At 36.7% G+C, this 23448-nt stretch overlaps 1 protein-coding gene across 1 annotated transcript in view; it reads right to left on the bottom strand.

Moving 5' to 3' along the window:
• The window catches only part of LOC128863066 (sodium- and chloride-dependent GABA transporter ine), a 46103-nt gene that overhangs the window by 3830 nt on the left and 18825 nt on the right, over positions 1–23448 (bottom strand). Inside the window, exons 4-6 of the mRNA XM_054101968.1 lie at positions 14715–14899; positions 11396–11530; positions 3576–3705 (exon numbers count right to left, since the gene is read on the bottom strand). Coding sequence (XP_053957943.1) covers positions 3576–3705; positions 11396–11530; positions 14715–14899 — 450 coding nt within the window. The remainder of the gene's footprint in view (positions 1–3575; positions 3706–11395; positions 11531–14714; positions 14900–23448) is intronic.

Consider the following 23448-nt stretch of genomic DNA (forward strand, 5'->3'; position numbering starts at 1 on the left):
TAATAAAATGGGTACAATTGACATATTTTCTTCTGGTTGATCAGTCTTAAAAAGGTATGCTGCCTTCTCGGAGGCGAAGACAATCTTAAGAAAAATAGTTAGGTGATGGTCCAGCCTTTCGTGATGGTCCTATAATTTGTGATATAATTTTTATTTTCAGTTTTAAAGATTGACGTAATATATAATTGTTTCCAATCTTGTATAAATAGTCCGTCAAAGATTATTATTAGTGGCTTAATGAGAGAACAGCGTCAGTTAGCGTTGAGAATTTAAAAGTTACAATCGCTTTTTGAACATCTTCTTAAATTACAGACAATGCGCCAAAGGACAGAGAGGAATCTGAGACACATAGATTGCTTTGATCATTATCCATATTTAGCACAAAGGTGCCTCTAAATACTTCAGAAAAAAGATGCATTGGTTTTTGCTTGCTTAGCCTTATATAAAATAAGCTTTCGGGTTATGTTTGATATTAAACTCACAACTTCGAATATTTCGCTTCTTTGCTGCAATTTTGCCGTAATCTAAAAAGTTGAATGTGAATTTCGCCATGAATTTTTTACACAGAATTAAGAAAAAGTTGGTGGTCATTTCTGCATATCTACCTAAAAAAATTTTTTTTGGATTATGGCACTTTGGCAGCAATAGAGCCACATGAATGTATTTGTTATTGAGGCTTTTGTCAAATTTCATAAATTGCGCTATATTACATTTATAGATACTATTAGAATTTTTATTTTGTTTTTTGGAAATTTTATTAGAACGATTTTTTAATTGCTTCATAAGGTTCAAAACGTTGAAGAAGCAATCAATCACTATTTTGAAGCCACCCTAAAGTACCTCGTTTGACAGCAATTGAAATTGAAATTTGGAAAGGTCGAGCCAAGGAGCACAGGGAGATTTGGTGGCTACTAAAACACTCAGGCTAAAAATCCCCTTGTATTTAAAGCTCTGGAAAGAGGGTAGATAGTCAAGGAGGGAAGGAGAAAAGTATCAGAGAAAGAGATAGGAGAGAATAGAGACAGAAATAGAGATAGTAAGTAATGTGAGAGTTTTCCAGATTCTTTGGCAAATCTGTAAATATCCTCCAGTTTAAGAGAACGAATGTTACTCATTCTCATGACATCGGAACCCAATACTCGTAGCCGTGCTCTAGCAAAGGTAGGGCACTCACACAGAAAGTGTTCAGTGCTATCCGCCTCCTTCAAGCACGACGGGTCCTCAATGATTCCAATGGTGATCATATGCTGACCCCATGCGTTGTGTCCTGTAATGATACCGACCATCAACCGAACGCCTTTCCTTCCAAGTTTTAGTAGAAAGTTTGACAGTTTTCTGTTAGGACTTGTCACAAAACACTTTTCAGTTCTGCAGCGTTCTAGACCGGACCATCGCTCTTTATGTAGATTGCCTACATAATCGCTGATCCAATTCATGATTCCTGCGGAACTGATTCCGGTTATTGGTTCTGGCCCTTGTGGGGGAACCGCTGGCCCACGGTTGGCCAATTCAACGGCAATTTCGTTTCCTTGAACTCTGGAGTGCCCTGGAACCCATATAAGTACAAGCCTGTTTTGTCTTGCGACAGAATTGAGCTTCTTCTTAAATTCTTGAACAATCTTTGAGGTTTGCTTCACGTTCTCTAGGGCCTTCAGTTCAGCCTGACCGTCACTGAAAACTCCAATCTGTTTCCCGCTCTATCTCCTCTCGATTATCCATTCGGCTACTTTCAGGATGTCAAAAACTTCCGTTTGGAAAACAGTTGCCGCTTCTCCCATAGCATAGTAATACTTATTACTATCGTTTAAGCACCATCCGGCTCCAGAACCTATTTCATTCTTGGACTAATTGGTAATGAAAATATCCGTTCAACCTCCCTGCATGCATTTTGGATTGCTCCATTGCTCACGCAATCTGATATCAAATTTTCTTCTCTTTAGGGACATCCTTGCTTGGCCCTGACGGTGATTAGTTCGTCACTGTTCTCACCAGCGGTTAACAGCCTCTCAGAGAGCATGGAATATATCCATTTTACAATGGTTTATTAACTCCGTGTCGTTCGGCAGAAGAACATATTGAGCCGAAAGAGGCATTATCAAAAGCCCCCTCAATGTCCATGAACATGCCCATTGTGTATTCATCAGCTTCCAGCCCGGCTTCAATCTTGCTAACAAGATCGTGTAAGACTGATTCACATGATTTTCCACTCTGGTAAGCATGTTGATTTCTACTAAGTGGACTTCTCGGCAATACACCCACTCGAATATGTTTCTCCACCACTCATTCTAGACTTTCCAACACGCACGATGTCAAACTGATTGGTCTAAAACTTATCACCTTTTCCGTGGACTTCAATCTCATATGAGTAACAAGAACTACTCCTCAAAAGAAGCTATAAAAAGGGATACCGAAGCGTATTTTGGCTCCAAGGACAAAAAGTTTTTTGAGCAGGGAATTAAAAATTTGCCTAAACGTTGGGAAGGTATTGTAAATAATGAAGGAAAATCTATTATTGATTAATAAATACTTTAAACATCTTTTCTGTTAATTTTGAAACCACCTTTAAAAAACGCACGAACTTATGGACTGACCTGATACTTGTTCAGAATTTTCTTTGGGCCCGTATTTGTAATACAATTCGTATGTAGACGTATGAAACTATATGTACATATGAAATATGTATAAAAACACATTGCATTTCAATGCAATGTAATTCAACAATGACTACCTCACAAGCAATTAAAATTTTGATTTTCGAAATAAGTTTAAGTGTAAGTCGCGGCTTAAAAAAAACCAATTTGCGTCTTTATTTGTGAACGGTATTCAACATTTCATTAATGAGTTCTTACAACTAACATTTATAGTGATCTTATGCCTACGTCATCGAAATTATACTTATTGGCAATAGTTGATTCACTTGTACAATAATTGGTGAATCAACGAAATATTTCTTATTACTAATATTACATTTCTACATTTCCGTAAGCGTCGTTGCACTTCTTTCATTGCAAGCTAATTGGCATATCACTTGTGAAATGAAGTGCTGCAATGACACTTATTTTGTTGGGCGTCGTGTTACGACGATCAGTCAACTTCAATTTTTGGAGTGGAATGGCCGGCTGACGTAATTCGCGAGGACGACCACTTTTTTTCTGCCCGTCACTTCAGACGTTTGGGACAAACGATAGATTGTACGGTAAACAAACATTCTCGAAATATTAAGTTTTTTCAGCAATTTGTAAATCTCCTTTGCACTTTGACCACACATTTGTAATTGCCACCAAACTGAATATAATTTATGAGTAGACAATGCACACGACCAGAAGCAAAAATAACGGAACTTTTTTTTGCTTGCCGTACGCATTGTAAAATTTGTCACAGAATTTATGGCACGACTAGTATAGTATATATATCTATACATATGTAATCTGCCATTTGAAATGGACGAAGTCGTGACTTTCAAAAGAGGAAAAAAACCAGTGGTACAAAAAAAAAGGTTTATTTGAAGTTCAAATGTGTGGCAGGTTTCGCCAAAATTTAAACCATTTTATACTTGTTTTATTTTTTTCGCTTACCTGTTATTGCAATCAACCCATGGCATGTCTGGTCTGAATGATGCGAAAAAGTAATATATTGAATAGCCTATGATGACACTATAATAAGTGGACATTAGGAAGGAGACAATTACACTAGCGAGACCAGCGCCTGAAAGTATAAAAAATTAAATTAGATGTAAACAAAACATGATTTTTATATACCACTGTGCGACAGTGATATTATACTTTTATGGAGACCTAGCACAACTTGTAGGTATAGTAAAACTAAGAAAAATATAATAGGTCAAATTTCCAATACACCCCCAAAATCTTATTTTATGGCAAAAAACCGTTTTTCGGAGGTTGATGTGAACAATCACTCCTAACTTCGCCAATTTCCATCCGATTTCTAATGTTTGTTTAGTTCGAAAGAACAAAAACAAGCCTTTTGGACATTGTGTACCTAGAGGACGACATCAAGAGACTTAGGATAACGAACTGGAAAAAAGTCGCAAGCGTTCGAGACGTATGGAAGTCCCACGTGCAGCAGGCCAAAACTCACAAAGAGCTGTAGAGCCAAAAGCATCATCATCATAAAGGGCTTTAATGTATTTGTTTTGCATAATCCCAATAGATTTTTACAAAACTCAAACACTTTGTCAATCTCGCTCTAACTTGGACGCAGTATGTGACACGAGAAGAGAAGGGTTAAGGCTATAAACCTTTTATACAGCCTGAAGTTTAACGCCCAGAATATGAAATTGTGATCACTGTCTTTCAAGTTGAGCGCACAAATGCATACAAAGGCGTCTTCACATGAATTCTGCTCTGATCTCAATGAAAGTGTCCAATTGATGAGAGGAGAAAATGTAATTAATGTACTTATAAGGGCGTATAAAAAGGGGATTACTATAGAAATTCTACTAATTTGTGCTTGTAATAAATGCAGTGTAAAAAACAATACAAATATTGATAACCTTCATATATATCTCTAAAACAGAAGAAACCCAACTATATTACGTAGTCAGAGAACGATCATTTTAACTCTTACTTTGTATGTTAATTCGGTGCCAAATATAACAATTGACATATTTTTAAAACAATTGCATTTAAGTCATTGTATGAGGTATTAATGCTAGCAGTAAAATAAAATGAAAAACGTTTTGTTTAAGATGCGCAGCATTGGGTTTAGCAATATCAGAAAACATCAAGCGAGGATTGAATTCATGCTGTTTAGGGGTATAAGGAAATGGTTTATTACAACAAAAAATTCTCAGTTAATAACTTTTGAAATCGTGAATAGAAAACTTTAAGGCCATATTTTCAATATTTTGGCTTTTTAAAATATGACGGCCATTCGGCAAACGCCCGATATATAAAATGTGTGTGCTCAAAAGACCATGAGACCGAAGTGCAACCTCATAAAGAATCTACATACCTACATACATATATAAGATGTGTCGAATACTCGGACCGTCTTCATAGCTCAACAGCCAGTGACGTTATCTTTTAGATTTTTGGGCGCATGATCCTATGTACATATATTCATAGTGCCAATTCATGGCACCTGGTTTAATAAAAGGTGAGTTATAGCATCTAATCGTTGAACATCGACTGAAAATAAGTTTTGAATAAAGAATCAATTTTAAATTTTGTTTTAAACTCTGCCTGAGTTATGTCAACTGATGATGTAGATGTACCTCTATTTTTCAGTGGTTTATATAATTTAAGCAGGCGGAAAAAGTATTCAAAACCACATTGAACAGTTAAAAGTTTGAAGAAGATTGGGAAGTTTTGGCGATGCGTCGGTCGTCACAATCTTTATTGAGCCAACATCTTTATTGCGTTACATAATCTGAACAAACGGTAAATGAGATTGCGTATTCGACCAGAATACTGCTAAAATGGAAGTTGGTGCTTCCCTGGCTTGAGAATGAAAATATCATAAACAAATCTTGTCTCTCGTTTTCTCCTCGAAACTTTTCGATACAAGCATTCTATGCAGTATTCACTGTGAATGAATGCAGTCTTACGAATGCAAATCGCCTTTTTAACATTTGCGCGTCCTTGAGGTATACAAAACGACAATAGATAAAGGAATATAGATAGCAAGTGGGAACCAAATACACAGGAATTATATATATATATATATATATAATTGGCGCGTACACCCTTTTCGGGTGTTTGGCCGAGCTCCTCCTCCTATTTGTGGTGTGCGTCTCGATGTTGTTCCACAAATGGAGGGACCTACAGTTTCAAGCCGACTCCGAACGGCAGATATTTTTTATGAGGAGCTTTTTCATGGCAGAAACACACTTGGAGGCTTGCCATTGCCTGCCGAGGGGCGACCGCTATTAGAAAAAACTTTTTCTTAATTTTTTGATCTTTCAGCGAGACTCGAACCGACGTTCTCTCTCTGAATTCCAAATGGTAGTCACACACCAACCCATTCGGCCACGGCGGCCGAAGAGAATGAGAGAGGAATTACCTAGCACAATTCTTAACGCGTTAATTGAAAATATTAATGACCATAAAAAATAAAAAAATATAATGATTGGTCCGTTAAGGGTTAAATTATGGTTACCTTGGATATGCTTAAAAACTATAAAGAACCTACTGCAAAATCTTTTACTTTTGTATATGTCAAAATTTATTAAACCCACTCTGTAAAAATTACTGTTGTATTACAATTAACTAAACATGGTATTATGTCAATTGCTCAATTTTATATTCCATACCACCTATATGAGTATGCATATATAAATCTGTAAACATATATTTTATATATATACTAATATGCATCATTTTTCATTTTGCTTCAATTCTCGAGTCTAGACATTTAATATTTGAAAATTGCAACTAGCGGACAAATTGTAATTATTAAAGCGAGCTTTGAATTCTTAATGAGTATAGAGGCGTGTAATTAAGTGGGTTGTTGTGGTTTATGGAATTTTATAAATATTTATAAGCTACTAGTAAGTTTCAAAAAAACATCAAGAAAAGTAATAAACGAATCTTGAGAATAATGCTTGTATTATTATTTTTTTAATTATGGAAATCCACATACACCAACAAATTCAAACATACAAATAGTAAAATATAATTTTTGACTTACTGGCTTTCGTATAAAGAAAATATTCTTAAATATAGTGAAGTAACTTAATCAATGAAATCAGCAATATTTTGGCTTTAATATTTTAAAAATTTGTGGGAATTTTTGTTTATTAAAACTAGTGTTCTTTCAGTGATTTCATATTTAACTGTGTGACCTTATCTTTATTTCTATTCCTCTCTCTATCTCTATCTTTTTTTTTTTTGTGGAGGAGGGACAGCATCAAAAGCCTATGGCCGTGTCGGACTTTAACCTAACTAAACCCCTCCTCATGTCATACGGGACATACCTGGAACTTCACTGCTAAGTAATACGTCAGGAGGCCGGGTTGAGTATATTATTACTCCATCGTCTGTTATTGTCATTCTGTTTTGTACATTGTGTTAAGGAGCTCTTTCTAGGGACCTACGTGCATATTCCGCGTATTGAAGGACCTTCATGATATTTGCGGTCACTACACATATAATTTTCCAGTTTTCCAGGATAAGATTTGTCTCACTTATTTTTTCACCAAACACTCCTTCAAGCATATTTCTCTCATTAATGAATAGAGGGCATTGGAACAAGATATGCCTCACCGTTTCTTGTTCTTCGGGGCACTGCGGGCAGTACGGGTCGTTATCAAGATGGAACCTGTGTAGGTATGCTTTGAAGCAACCGCGTCCAGTAAGCAACTGTGTGATACAAAAATCAATTTCTCTGTGTTTTTGCTCAATCCACCTCGCAATGTTTGGAATCAGTTTCAAGGGTAGGTGGACCACCTTTCTCGGATTGCTCCCACCGTATCTGCCATTCTTAAATTGTTCGCAGCCTTTCTTCTTTTTTAGCCACGTTCGATGGTTTCTGGCCAATTGTGTTATGTAACCTATACATCTCAGAGTCAGAGTGCGCTGTCAGAGTGGCTTCGTCATACAGAACAGTATATGAAGCAGCGGAACCATGCCTATAGATATTCTAACACAAGAGCGCGAGCGGAGATGGGAGGCAAAAAACACAGGAGTGCCACGCTTCCCCGATATTAGAGTTCAAACGCTCACACTTTGGCAGGCAAGATGGAACTCTGAACGGTATGGTAGAAGGACAGCGAGACTAATACCCGATCTAAAAAAGTGGGTAGAAAGAAAGCAGTTTTTGTTCGGACATGGGTCCTTTAGCAATTATTTGTGGCGAATGGGAAATGTGAGCCTACCAAACTGCATGTATGGAGATACTGAGTATGATGATGCGTAGCACACCTTCTCTAAATGCAGGAGGTGGAACGTAGAGAGAGCACTTCTGCAACGAGCTATTGGTGTATTTACACCTGACGAAATTGCCAAGAAAATGATGATAGACGAAGAAAAATGGAATGCCGTCGCAAGGTCACTACACACATAGTAGCGACGGTTACTATATGATGCGAAGGCATTTTTAAACCAACCTCACCGCCAAAAAAAAAAAAAGGCTAAAGGATGTCAGCATTCGTTCATAGTCTTGTGAGGCTCGGTGGAGCATAACAAATTAAGAAATAGATGTCTTTCGTCTTAACTGATGTAAAGCCGTCTTTAGCAGTCATCATTTTGCTCTGTGGCTTAATATGTCCCATTGTCCAAATCGCCGACTTGTTTGAACCATCCGACGTCCAGGAATAACCATCAATGTTTTTGTTAGATATAAGTGCAATATCTATTTTGTGCTCTTCCATGGTCTGCTCCAAGAGTTCTTGGGCAGTTTGACAGTGGTTGAGATTAAGCTGTAAAACCCTCATTGGATGGCTTCTCTTCGCGTCTTTTTAACTAATAGACATTTGTACCTGCCAGCTGCATGGTTCCCCTTGCACAGTGTATATTGTTCAAGATTTTTACACGTAAGTGTCTTATGGCCTTCCTGACCACTTTTTCTACCGAGTCCCGACCTGTCTAGTTGGTCCTTGCAATTTTGAGCAACATGATCATATACCCAGCACTTGAAGCAACGCTTAGGAAAATCGACCTTCCGTACCCGGCATGAAACCCATCCAATTCGTACACGTTCAACCTCTAACACCTTTTTCGCATCTCCGGCCGTCTGTGTACCGTTGTACACTTCTTACTGCCGCTGTATCTGGACGTTTAATGATGCCTTGGGCATGAAGCGCGTCACACAATTCCTCCGCAGTGGTTGCTTCATCCAGATCTCTGCACTGTACTGTTACAGTGTGAGTTTTAACCGTCACTTTTGCTGCGGTTTTCAGAACATCTTCAATTGCTGCTTGATATTCTGATGTTTTTCCGTACGGTGTCCCTTTAAACTCTATGATCCATTCCTGTTTAGCTGCTCTGCGGATTGCTTTTACATGTTCGAGAATTTTTGGGAATAAAGTTATCTGACTTGTAAGCTTTGCTCTGCTGTAAGTTGATCGGATACAAACCAAAGTGTAGAGCTTAACGATACACGCATTCTTGCAATATGCTTGATTTACCAACTGTTGGGTATGCAACAGGCTTTAATTGGCTGGATGTGGCTACAGTAGTCCTGTATTTTTACTGTTATCCACATTCCAGAGATAAATATTCGGTATACACTCTCTCGCACTCCAAAAAATTAGTTAATATTTTAAAGAAAATTTATTCAATAAAATTTTTTAAAGTCCAACTGGGATATACATACAGCATTTATCATTAAACTTTTTTGTTGCCATACCTTTTCACACCTTTTAGAATATCGTTAAGCCTGAATACTGAGCTAATTAACGTATATATACGTATGTATAAATGTATATAAGTATGCACATTAAAAACTGTATCACTTTTCATTTCGCATGGGTGAACGAGGCAAATTCGCAAGAGTAAGGGAACTGATAGATGCAAAATTACTCGTATGTCGTATGAATATTCGATATTCGAATACTCACGCCGGTGTTTACATTTATGGAGTACTTACATAAGTCTGTATGTGTTGAAATTAGATCAGTATTGTGAGTTGTATTTGTAAAACGATTATTTACAAACCAGCTAGGCGGAAATCTGGAACCCATTACCATGAAACTGGTGTGCGAGTCTGGTCACGGACAAGGTCGTCCGTGCATTATTGTACTATTGTAGACAATCGCGTCTACATATGTATATGTATATAAAGAGTTTTCCAATAAAAGGTGTTATGAATGAATGGTTTGGGCTATCGAGAGATGATAAACGAGTTTTTATAGCCGGAATTGGATGGTATTGATCTGGACAACGTTTATTTTCAACAAGACGGCGCTACGTGCGCAACGAAACCATTGATCTTTTACGGGAAACATTTCCGGACAGTGCTAGCTCTCGAAGAGGGGATCACAATTGGCCACCGAGACGTTTTGATTTAACACCTTGTGACTTTTTTCTTTGGGGCCACGTGAAAGAGACGGTCTACGCCAACAGCCTAGAGTCGATTCAAGACCTCAAAGATGGAATTCGTGAGCCTATCGATGACATAGGGCAGCCACTTTGCAATTCGGTTATGGAAAATTTCATGAAAAGAATATTGTCCTGTAAGCGTGGTCGTGGTGGTCATTTGCCTGATGGTATATGCTTCATTTTTTTCTTGTGCAGCCTGAAACATAAATGCTTAGCAACTCTCGTACAAATATCTTTAATACATCTACTAGATTTTGAGTACAAATCAACTTTGCCAAGCAAAACGGGTGGTACGATTTTTTCTTTTAAAAAATTGTTCTCTTACGAAAATACATTTGAAAATGCACCGACTAATATATACGTACCTCGATTCCATTGTACTGTTACAAAGAATCATTGTAAGACATTAGTCGAGCCCAGCTTAGTAAGATAATCAGCTGATACTGTCATTAATATTTGACAAACAAAAATATTTATATTTATTTTGAAAATTAATTTACTTGTTTTTGAAAATATCCCATATGAACCTCAACCACTTTTTCACCTTTCCGAATGTATTTTTGAAAGAAGAAAAGTATCACACGAAAAGTATCGACTGTTCTGAGAAGGTTTAAACTTCAGCCCCAACATTTGTGAAACCATATTATGAAGTCCAGTACCAAGCTCCCTTTAAAAATGAGCTTGGTACTCGTGATCTCCACAACATTTAGTTCCTACAGACGGTGCTACTTGCCATACAGTCCGTGAAACAATAGGTTTATTGCGTCGTCGTTTCGGTGAGCCATTTATCTCTCGCCTCGGACCAGTGGATTGGCCACCAAGATCGTGTGATGTCACACCTTTGGACATTTATTTTGTGCGGATATGTAAAGTTTAAATGCTTTGTGGATAAATAAGCTTCGATTGAGGAATTGGACACCAACATTACTAAAGTTATTCACGAGATACCGACTGAAGTCCTCTAACGAGTAATTCAAAATTGGTGTTTATGGATGGCCGAATTACGGACAGTTGCGGCCAACATTTGATATCTTTAAAAAATAATGTTTCTATAAAAAAATATTAGATTGCCCAAGCAATTTGAGTTTTCGTTGTTATATTTCAATTTAAAATCCGATTCCTCTAAATTGATCACCCTTTATTTGGAGAGGATTTAGATGATGGTACATCGTTAAAAGTTAAATTAAGTTTATCGCTGCACTATTTTTGAGGGATGAGAAGGCAAACAACATTACTATTGTTCGTTCGTCATTATATTATAATAACGGTTACGACTGATAATATTTATTTATTGTAGTAATTTGAGTAAGTTCAATATTATAGATATTAGCTAAATACGAACTTTGAGCCAAGACCTGGATATCTGGTAGTGTTAAATAAACAAAAATTCTTACCTTTAAAGAGAGGACATAGCTGTCCTAATGCTCCAATTGGCCCACGCCCGGTGTATTGACCAATTGATAACTCCATGAACAACAAAGGAATGCTGCATATAAACAAAATAATGCAATAAGGTACTAAGAACACACCTGAAAATGATTGATGATAAAGAAAATTAAATAACGGAATATACAAAACAATTTCAAAATAAGAAATAAACAACTGAATGATGGTACGAGTATAGAATTAAATATAGTGGACAAATAAAAACGATAATAAAAAATCGTAATGAATTTCGCATTACAAATGCAGAATTTTGCTTCACTTTTTGACGGATCTTTAATAAGCAAACTCGACTACGGAATCTACGTACGAGTATAAAACAATTGAGTAAATTCTACTCTCAACTACATTTATCCACTTTTAGATGATACAGTTAGAGCAAATGTATACCACTTTGATCAAAAAGTTCGCGGAATATATTCATCAACTGCCAGCGTTTGATCAAGTCCTCGATACATTTTTTGTTTGTTGAGCGAGTTATGATTGGGAAATATTGAAAACCTATTTCCAAAGTGGTGAGTCTTCTTCTTCTTTTCTGATGAAGCTCATTTTCACATCGGTGGCTACGTCAATAAGCAAAATTGTCGGATTTGGGGCTCAGAAAATCCACACGTTACTGTAGAGAAGCAAATGCATCCACAACGAGTCACTGTTTGGTGCGGTTTTTGGTCTGGCGGCATCATCGGGCCATTTATTTTCGAAAATGAGCGAGGAGCCGCGGTTACAGTAAATGGCGAGCGTTACCGTGACATGCTCAACGAGTTTTTGTTTCCAAAAATTGAGGAGGATGACATGGACGACATTTGGTTTCAACAGGACGGTGCAACTTGTCACACTGCCAAAGTTACACTCGAACTTTTGGCTACCGTTTTTGTAAACCGAATAATCAGCCGAAATTCCGATATCAATTGGCCGCCTCGGAGCTGTGATTTAAGCCCGTTGGACTATTTTTTGTGGGAAGCCGTTAAGGACAAATGCTATGCGAACGATCCAGAGACGATTGATGCTTTAAAACACGAAATCGAAGTTACCATTCATGAAATTGGAGCCCAAATAATCGAAAATGTGCTTCAAAATTGGGTTGATCGAATGGCCTACTGTAAAGCCAGTCGTGGCAGTCATTTGAACGATATTATTTTTCATTCATAAATGACAATGTTCAATCTTCAAAATAAAACAAAAAGTTTGAAAAAATATCGATTAGTTTTATTTTTATAGCCGATTCAGAAAAGCAAATTTTACATGTATAACGATGTCGTCAGTGTAGATATAACTTTCAGTCTTCTGGTTTCAATAGTAAATCAGCACTTTAATCTTCTAGCCATTCATTGTAGAAATGTTACTACTTCTCCTTGGAGTGGGGTTTTTTGAGGGAGGAGTCATTCAGTTCCGCATTTACCACCCACACCATAAGAAATTTATTACCAAAAGAAGTCAGTGTATTGCACACCCCCAGTTCAGAGCGGGATAAGGCAACCACTTGCGGACTGATGCTATGGTTTAGATCAGGAAATCAGCTAAGGAATATGCTCTGCGAAGCAAAAATTTTTCAATATACTGGATGAGGTTGCGTTGAGCGATTTCTCCACTCTTTTCTTTGTTCTATGTGGGCTAGGCTTCAGAGAAACGTTTTGGTTTTGAATGAAAATAATTATGTCCATGCCGGTTCACTACTTCTGCTCAGCCCTTCTCTTTGATAAGACAATTAAATACGCTTGGAATCTTCACAGATTGAATGTCTTAGATGAGGAACGCTCGGCGGCACTGATTGCATATTTAAATCTAACTCAAGCATCTGATGGATTTGTGGCAGTAAAAGAAGACTCTGTTGAAAAAGAAAATGCTGTTTGTGGAGTAGACAGTTCTTTATTTAAATTTTCTCGAACTCGTTGACCCAACCTCGTACTTTGTTATATATTTACAACAAACTATTCCGTTGTATTATTAATTTTTGTTTAATGACAAGCCTACAGAGTAATAAAAGGTTTAACATTTTCGTTTCAGATGTCCTGAAGAGCCAAAATCCTGTTGACAAGCCACCTATTTTTTTTTAAGACGCTTACTTTGGTTCCACACTACTACAAAAAAAAAAAAATATGTAAAAATAAAATGTTTTTGTATATCTTAAGCAATTACAAGATTTGAATTTTGAAGGGGTAAAGTTTAAGGTCGTTCCCCAATATTTCATGCACCATTATTGATGTTTTTTTTCCGTAAAACTGGGTCAGTTGCTAAAGTTGTTCATGGTATACAAAAGTTTGTTTGATTCAAGTCTTCGTTGAAATGAGAAAAAACAACAGGACGACACATCATTCTTCTCCATGAAAACACTAGCTCTCACACAGTTACAATTGGAACTTGTCAATTGCGTAACAAAAGCCGATGAGCTCAATAAAGGTCGACAACTTGAATGATTGTTTCTTAACACATTGGAGTATAATAAATCAGCTACAATTGCGAGCTGAAAGCCAACAGTGAATGAGAATAGATTAGTATTTCGAAAAAGTCGTGGGAAATTAGATCAATGGATTACATTCCTCTCGGCTCCTCAGTGCCCATTCAGGTGGTCTTATGGTCGAATGATAATTTTCTTATAATAATTAAATACTTTCTTAAGTGAAACTAAACATTTTTGGCAACCAACTTTGACAACTTTAATTCTAAAACTATCACTCTCTATAAAAACACTTCTTACTTATGCATCATTGTTTGAAAATCGTATTACGACAAAAGTAATGTAGCGTCTTACATGTATCTTAAATAAAATCTAAGTTTATTTGTTTTTAAATGTTTGTGTTATCTATATTCGGCGTCATTTTTGCTTGTTTGCAAACCCAAAGATTTCACGCTATTTCATCGGTTTTCTACACACATGATAAGCTTAAAAAATCTCAGAAGAGCAGCAAGTTGCTCCTTAAGTAATATTTATGACCACTCATGAATTATGAGTAGACATATGTGTCAAAAATTTTTATTACTAAAACGCTCGCTAATTACACTTAAAGGCCTCCACACCGGACGAGATCTATGTCTATATGTATATGTATGCATAAATTTCGGACTGACTAAACAATTGAATAGCACAAATTAAATAGTAAAAAATAGAATTAGGATTTTCTGTAACTACTGATAACATTGCGTTTAATGCAGTGAGTAAGCGTAGGCATTTGCTTTTACAGCACACTGTTCAGGTACACATTATCACATATCATATGACAGTATGACATTAATACACATTACACATTTCAGTTGGCATTGATTTGAACTCACCTCCTCCGCTTTTGTAGCACATGTAGGGGAAACGCCAGACATTGCCCAGCCCCACTGAGTAACCTATGCAGGCTAGCACGAATTGCATTTTGTTGGCCCAGTGTTGTTGACGTGGCTTTAAATTGGCCGCATCATCAGAGGGATCCAAAATGCTGTCATAGTCATCATCGTCAACGCCGGGAAGACTGAAAGCGATAGGGCTGATTAATTAACTAAAAATCAATGCAAGGTTTACTTAAATTTATTTTACAGTAAAAGTTTAAGTTCGGTAAGCTATTGCATCAACTTTTATAGAACATTTTAAACTTGGTCCGATTGAGTTTTGAAACTTTGGTTGGGACATATCTAAATGCATCTATGCATCATATAGGTATACCTATTATGGCTGTACGTATTTTAAGATCCTGAGTATGTTGGCTTGATATATTATAGGACGCTTGTTATTGTATTAAATCAGTAGAGAACTAGAACTAAGTTGACCCCTTTTCATGTTGGGTATTGCAATGATAACATTTTTGAGTCATATTAACTCTCTACCTGCTTCACATACTATGTTCTTCAATAAGTTTTGCGGTTCGATAAGAAAAACACAATTTTATGATTTGAAATACAGTGTAGTTTTCTTGAACATCCATGCACTTGTTCCAACGAGGTTCCAATTTATGAATTCCATAACGGCTCGATGGAATGAATTTGTTTAGGTCTGGAAACAGTTGGAAGTCGCTTAAGGCCAAATCTGGTGAATACGGTGGATACCCCAACAATTCGTACTTTGATTCATGGATTGTAGCCATTGCCAAAATGGCCTTGTGCCACGGTGCATTGCCCCATTGTGCAATAATGTTCAGAATTGATTGTTTTTCTTGCAAGTAGCCCACATTGGCGGCCGCCGTAGCCGAATGGGTTGGTGCGTGATTACCATTCGGAATTCACAGAGAGAACGTCGGTTCGAAACTCGGTGAAACACCAAAACTAAGAAAAACATTTTTCTAATAGCGGTCGCCCTTCGGCAGTCAACGGCAAACCTCCGAGTGTATTTCTGCCATGAAAAAGCTCCTCATAAAAAAAATATCTGCCGTTCGGAGTCGGCTTGAAACTGTAGGCCCCTCCATTTGTGGAACAACATTAAGACGCACACCACAAACAGGAGGAGGAGCTCGGCCTAACACCCAAAAAAGGGTGTACGCGCCAATTATATATATATATATAGCCCACAAACCAAAATCCTTTAGCACCTTTACGGACGACACGAACTTGTTTCGAAGCTGGAGAACCAGGTTCACACCACTCTTTAGCCTTTTGTTTTGATTTGGGGTCATAGTAATAAACCCAAATCTGATCCACGGTGATCGAAAATTCACTTTATAATTTCGAAAACGCTATAAATGTTGCTGAGAAAATCGCATTCGAATATTTTTTTTATTTCCATTCCATGTTAGCGAATGCGGCATCCATTGTGCACACAACTTTCTGAAACCCAATACTTCAATAAAAGTATTGCATTCACCGCCCAATGAGATGCCTAGGGCTGCTACTAAATTTCTTTCAGTCACTCGACGATTTTGTAAAACGATGTCCTGTATTTTTTCTACTATTTCTGTTGTTGGTGTTGTTGCTGATTTTGGACGTTCTTAATGGGGATCGTCCGCAAGACTTGTACAACCACGTTTAAATTCAGCAACCCACCCTAATTAATGGCGAAAAGTCCTTATCCACTTTCAACATTCATTCAGCAATTTCCTTTGCTTTTAAATCTTCCAAAAATACAAATTTAATCATTGCACGATACTTGATTTTTTCGATTGTAGAAAATACTCTGACACGTCGATACTAAATGGCTTGTAAGCAAGGAATGAATTGACAGATTGAAATGAATCTTCATATACGTCCATATGAAGGGTGTACAAACATAACAAAAAAAAAAAAATTAGGCTAGTAGCAACACCTTCTCTAATCGAACCGCAAAACTTATAGAACAACCTAGTATAAGTTTTGTTTTTTCTCCTCTTCAGGCCGAATAGAAAAAAGCACTTAAAACAGGTACATAACGGCTCGAAATATATTACAAAGGTGGGTCGAAATGGAATAAAATAAGTTGTGTGTATATTAGGGCGGGTCGATTTAAAAATCGCTCATTGCTCTGTGAAAATCGTATTCTAGGGATCAAAATAAGAAACTTTGCCGAAGGAACCATACCTCTAAAACGAGTTCTGATGTCCCCCAATTTGGTACTTAAGTCATCTTATTTTAAAACATTAAGCACAAATTACGGCATTATAGAGCCATTTCGATTCTTATACCAAGATTTTAACTCTCATTTCAGCACTTTTTATATATAGTTTTAGTAAATTTAATTTATTTGTAGACATTTTTAACGGGGAGCTTTTATATTTGTCAGGATCGGATCGAATATGTATGTCATTTAAACAGAATAATGCGCAATTGTAATTGTACATAAGTACATACATACAACAAAAGAGCATCATCTAACCATTTTAGAAAGTCATTTATCTACTTCCAAAAACAAACATACAAAAATATAGTCTCGTTTGAGCCGGGGTTTTTTAACACACCTGAATTGAATATGTTTACTGATTTAGAGTATTGTATCCATACTGAATACATATAATATAATATATCTTTACATACAATGCTTGAGAGATTCCTCATATGAATGCACACATTGAAATATCTAAAATAGCCATGAATATGTATGTATTTACTTGTACAAATACCCCAACTCCGTGCTTAATTGGCCTTATACGAAAATATGTTCTAAACAAAATTTTAGATTGTCAACCTTATACCATTACATACAGATCAACATACTTATGTTGCATACTTTTGTTTTTATGCCTCATTCAGCTGAAATCAACGAAGCACAACACGCTATTTTCAATGAAAAAGTTCTATGCCAGCATTAAAAGAAGAAAAAAAAAAATACCACCAAAAACGGTAGAAACAATTGGGTTATAAATAAAAAAATTAATAGTGTGCGGTAGGGAAAATTAACAGGTTTAGGCCGAGCTTTTACTATAATTTATTACACATGATTTTTAAAAGAGATTGAGTGATCTAGTCCACATGGTAACCGAAATTCGTAAATTTCTGTAAATACTCATTAATGTTCATTGTACTCGTAATCATTTAAATCTTACTATGGACGTAGTTATTTCAAAATGGAGTTTTATCGAGTTTTTAGGAGACTAAAATATATTAATTATACATATTGATGTTATCTGTTCCTCTTAAAGTTACTGAAAGCAATGTCACCGATGGGTGCCACTAAGTTAAATGGAAGTGTGAATGGCGGCAAGTTTGGAAGCTTGTCTATTTCACTTAAGAACTAGAGAGAGTATTTAAATGATAGGTAAAAAAGATATAGTGGAAATGCATTGCCCATCTGCAGATTTTAGACTCTTGTATGAATGTTAGCATTTTGTTTGGTGGAAAAATAATTTAGCTCTAGATGTGCAAAATGGTTCAAAGTGATAGAAACTATGCCTCGGACGAGCGTCGTGGCGAGGGATAACAATAATAATAATAATAATAATAATAATAATAATAATTTTGTATGGTGTATGTAGTGTGCCCAACGGCCCACACTTCGACCTAAACATCATTTGTGCCCTACTACATTTTTTAAAAGCAGTTAATAGTAGTCCTATTGACTAGCACTATTATCATTAAATGTTCCCTGCCTCAGGTTGGGAATTGGTTGAAAGCCAAATTCTTTCAGTAAATTTCCGCCTTGCGGAGACCTTTGATCTCGATGAAATATGTGCAGTCTTGTCTTTGTTAAGGCAATGTTATTTGGTGTATAATACTAAGTCATAAAAGATTGCCCCTAAACTTGAAATGACTTACCATTGACTATGATGAGCATACCCAGCAGTAACAGACTGCATCCCGGCAATGCCAAGTCCACATGAACTAATAACTGAAAAACAATAGTGTCAACATCCTTCTGATAAAACCTGTATATGGTACTGTTTTTTGTCTACAGACTGCGCATGTCCTTCTCTTAGTTCCTCAAATCGAGACGTCGTATCCACCTCGATATTGTTATGAGAGCAGGAATTTACATTTTGCCAGAAATTTTACATTTACTATGTTACAGCTAATTTAGATGGCCATTGAGCTGCCATAGAAAAAGATACTCAACGCATTTACCACAGACGTTCAGATCAATCTCCACGCAATCAATAATGCCAGATATATCTCAATCAATAATGGCAGACCTATATATAAAAAGTACTCAGCATATAGAGGAGTATTAAGCTTCTACACAACTTGCAGAAGTGCCATTAGTGGGAATTAGAAAGGGACGAGCAACTTATTTTTACATTTGATCTCGATGAAAGATAAGACTGCACTGTCTTTGTCAAGGCAATACAGGTACACAAGTCCTTGCGGGACTTCCCAATGGTTAATTCTTTGAGCATTTTCCCAACTTCCCGATTTACCCTGCATTTAGTTTTTATCCAGTTAAATAATTAAAGAAATGAGAAAGAATTTCGCTACCACCCTGCCAGTCCTTGTTAGAAAACACATTGCTGTTATTCAGGTGTCAGCACTGCATCAACGGCGCTCATGAGTTTTACTCGTATTAATGAAATCTTTGATGTACTGACAGTAGCCTCTAATGTTAGCACTAAAATTAGCTTCGGTCCCTTTATACGCTTCAAAATACCGCTATTCGCTAATTCACCACCGCACAGTGTACTGGTGTGTCTTCGCTATTATCGAAGAGGAGCGGGCGATTTATAAGGCCTTTAGAGCAGCTTGTCTGTTACTGCAGCTCAACTTTATGTCCATAGTTTTCTTTGTGTCTTTCATCTCAGTCAGCTTATATGTACTTATATATTCTGGCTCTTAATGAAAAAGAATTTTCTGTTAAGTTGAAATTCGAAAAATTGCTACAAAATACAAAACAGTGTGGATTTTTAATAAAATCATTTAATTTGTTTGTGTATTTATCTGCTGGCGTCCGACCTTTGGATATCTCAAGTAGCGCAGTTTGAGAAACACTGGTATATATGAATGCCAACAGGAATTCGTGTTGCCGTCCAAATATATGTATCAATATGCGTATTTGTATGTGTAAATATATATGATATACGAGTATATTAGCTTAATAGGGAAATGAAAATCGTAAATTGTAGGTAATTATTTATACGTATGCGTACATGGTCGATGAAATACAAAAAAATACTTTAAAATTTTTATATATATTTTTTGTTAAGGTAATTACAAATATTATTCTACTGACTTTCACAAATGTTTTCAATTAAATAGAATAGTAGAATGTACTCGTATTTAATTTACCATTTTAGACGTAACCTCTGTTTAGAGATTGAGGTTCGTCCAAATCGTCGAGGCCCAAAAAACGGTAGATTACATGTGATTGGCGCGTACATACTTTGCTAGAAGTTTGGCCGAGTTCCTCCTCCAATTTATGGTGTGCGTTTTAATTTTGTTCCTGAAATGGAGGGGCCTGCAATTGTATGCTGCCTCCGAACGGCAGATGGTTTTTCTATGAGAACCCGAGAGGCATAGAAGTAATACAAGTTATTTTATTTCATTCGCCTCTCCCCGGTTTCATAAAACGGTAAAGGCGCACTTTACCATACTACGTTCGACTTCAGGAATAAATAGTACCTGACAGCTCCTTAATTTATGGTTTTACGAGTCTACATACCTTCATATTTATAATTTTGAATGAGCTTAGAAAATTAATGGTGACTTGGTGTGTATTACTGAGCCATAAAATCTTTTCTCAAATATTCTGATTAGCCTACCTATCAGTAGCAGACTGTATCCCGGCAATGCCGAATCCACATGAACTAATAAGCGCATTAACTCATAACTGAAAAATAATAATGCGATACCAAACCTGCTCACTCCATTTTACCTACATAACGCGCATTTACTCTCTCTAAGGTGCTCAAATCGAAACGCCGTAACCACCTCGATATTTTTGTGATACAAGGAATCTTTGGCCAGAGTATTTTATATTTACTACGGACATTACCATGTTACAGCTAACTTAGATGGCCATTGAGTCGCGATAGAAACAGATACCCGACGCATTTGCCACAGACGTGCAGATCAATCTCCACTCAAGCAAGCTCAAAAAAAAAAACCAGAATAAAAAGTAAACGTCTAAAAAGTACTTAGCTTACAGAAGAGCATTAAGGTCCTGTACAACTTGAAGAAGCTCCTTCGCGAATTAGAAGGCCACGAGACACTTATTAATAAAAATGGCAGAGGCCGATTATGCACTTCAGGTTCCCCAAAGATGATATATTACCAATGGTGGCCCACCGAATTGTGAGAGTAACTTCGGCTGCCCCATCACCGGAGACATGGCACGTATTTACACACTCGATCAAACAGTCATTGTTCCGACGGCAATGAAGAGACATGACCAATGACTGCATTAATTTTATCGTGTGTCGCCAACACAATCTCAGTTTTATCGTATACACACCGCTGTTATGGCCCCGGTTACGTCAGCAAGTCTGCTGATTCCTTTGAAATTACTGAGCGAGTTAACGGTCCGATGTTGACCACATATCTACATACATTCTGCATAACGGGAAGATCCCTACCTGTAGAACATGTACAAAATTTTTGCAGCTTTGAAGGGCCAGCAGAAAGTAAGAGAATGGAAAACACAGGTGACAGATCAAAATAATCTGAAAAGCATTCGATTTCACCACTTCTTATTTCTAAGAACCTTGTTGGAAGAAAAAAGAGCTTGTCTGTAAAGTCGGTTTACTGACTATAGTTTAACGTGACCACGCCATAAGAAAATACTGATGGAATGGTTGCATTTTTCAAAAGAAAATTTTAATTTTATTTGTTTGATAGATATTTTGTATGGATATAGAGAAGGAGGTAAATGGAATCGCAATGGAATAGGTCGAGTTACATTTACACAAACGTGAAAAATTACGAAACATTTATCAAATTCATGAAAGATATGTTCAATTTCGATTGTGCATCAGACGTTAATAAGTCAACAACACTAAGAGGCACCATCATCGTTTGACTTTTTCAAGACACACTACACACGAAACACTCCCTTTCATTTCCTACTTTTCCTATCATCGGCCTATTCTCAACAGAGAAACGGTTCATTACCATGCACACAGGAAGAAGGCATATGCAAATACAAATATGTGAATTTATATACATATGCGCATATACAAACATAGGTATATATGCTCACTCAAGTAGGAGAGAGCCAGATGTCGAACGTTGCCGAACGCGGAGGCCGATTGTGCCTATTTGTCGTTCGTTCCGCGCTCTCTCTTGCAGTTCAAGCAAGGTAACGACACATGAGCAAGATAACGATGCATTTTTTGGTGCGTGCAGCCAGCTACATCGAATTATAAGACGTTATCATGCCAAAAGTGCTCAGCTCTTTCACTCTTCCAGCTCTTCCAATTCCCGCAAATCCATTTATACGGTTTTTATTACGATTGGTTAAAGTTGACGTGTATTCCAGGTCTAAATATTATATGAAGAGGCGCAGTTCGAATTGTTCTTTTTACTAATTTATCAGGGAATCTGATCACATGCAGATCGATATATTGGTTCTTTTATCGTTTTACTAACCTTTCATATTCTTTGAGAAACCTAGAATTATTTTAACCCTTTTTCAGGATTCCGCTCACATGGAGAAGCATACTTAGGCTTTATAAAAATAGGGTAATAATAATTAAATTCAGCCGATTAGCCGAACTTCAGAACCTTCGAGAAACCCAGTGAGTTGAGAAGCCTAGTAGGCTTGCGCCGAGGTGCATTATTGAAAGCATGTATTCTTTAAAATATACCAGCTCGATATTTTACACTACGTAAGTACCAAATCTACATACTATAAATAGGTCGTTTTCTCAAGAATCCACAGAAAAAAAATATTAAATACTTAGAATTATTAATCGGTCAAAATAAATTTCATTAAGCGCATTTTAAATACTTCAACGCAAATTGAAAGAACTAACAACGTTTGTCTGCGCCGCTTTACACTTGTTAATAATTTGAGCAAACACTGCTGATTGTAGGAAATTTTAACAAACACCAAAAGGTTTTCACACATTCTGAGGATACAAAAACACACAGTTAGGCTGACGTACTTTGACTGCATTTTTGTGATGTAATCACTGGCGGAAAAGCATCACGTGCTGATATTTTACTTATCTACTATAAAATTTAATTACTATATTACAATTTTAGGTTATTGTGTTATTTTTATCGGCAAAACAAACTTACACTTTGGCAATACGATTATAGGGAGAGTATGAATATTCTGGGTGTTTCGTTGATGCAGTTTCTATTTCAGCTGTGGTGCGAGGCGTCATTGCTCCGGACGATTTAGGTGAGAGACGAACATGCAAAAAATTAACATAAAACACAAAGCCAGTAGTCGATGGAAAGAGGTCTTTCGTATACGCGTTGAAAAAATATTTTTTTTGTTTTAATTTTTCGGGGGCTCGGTTAACTTCTTGTTTAATCGATTATTTTCCATTTATTTAATTATTTCTCTTTCAAGGATATCTTTTATTCCCTATCGTTTCCTTCCCATTTTTAAAACTTTTAGCGTTTTTATTTCCGACCGAAATCCACTACTTGATATACGTCTGCATCTGACGCCGGAGGCGTTGTGACTGTAATATTGAACAATCGTTTATATCTTCAAAACCCCTACAAAACATCTTCTACCTGA

The sequence above is a fragment of the Anastrepha ludens genome, chromosome 5 (assembly GCF_028408465.1).
Source record: "Anastrepha ludens isolate Willacy chromosome 5, idAnaLude1.1, whole genome shotgun sequence".
NCBI classification, from domain to species: domain Eukaryota; kingdom Metazoa; phylum Arthropoda; class Insecta; order Diptera; family Tephritidae; genus Anastrepha; species Anastrepha ludens.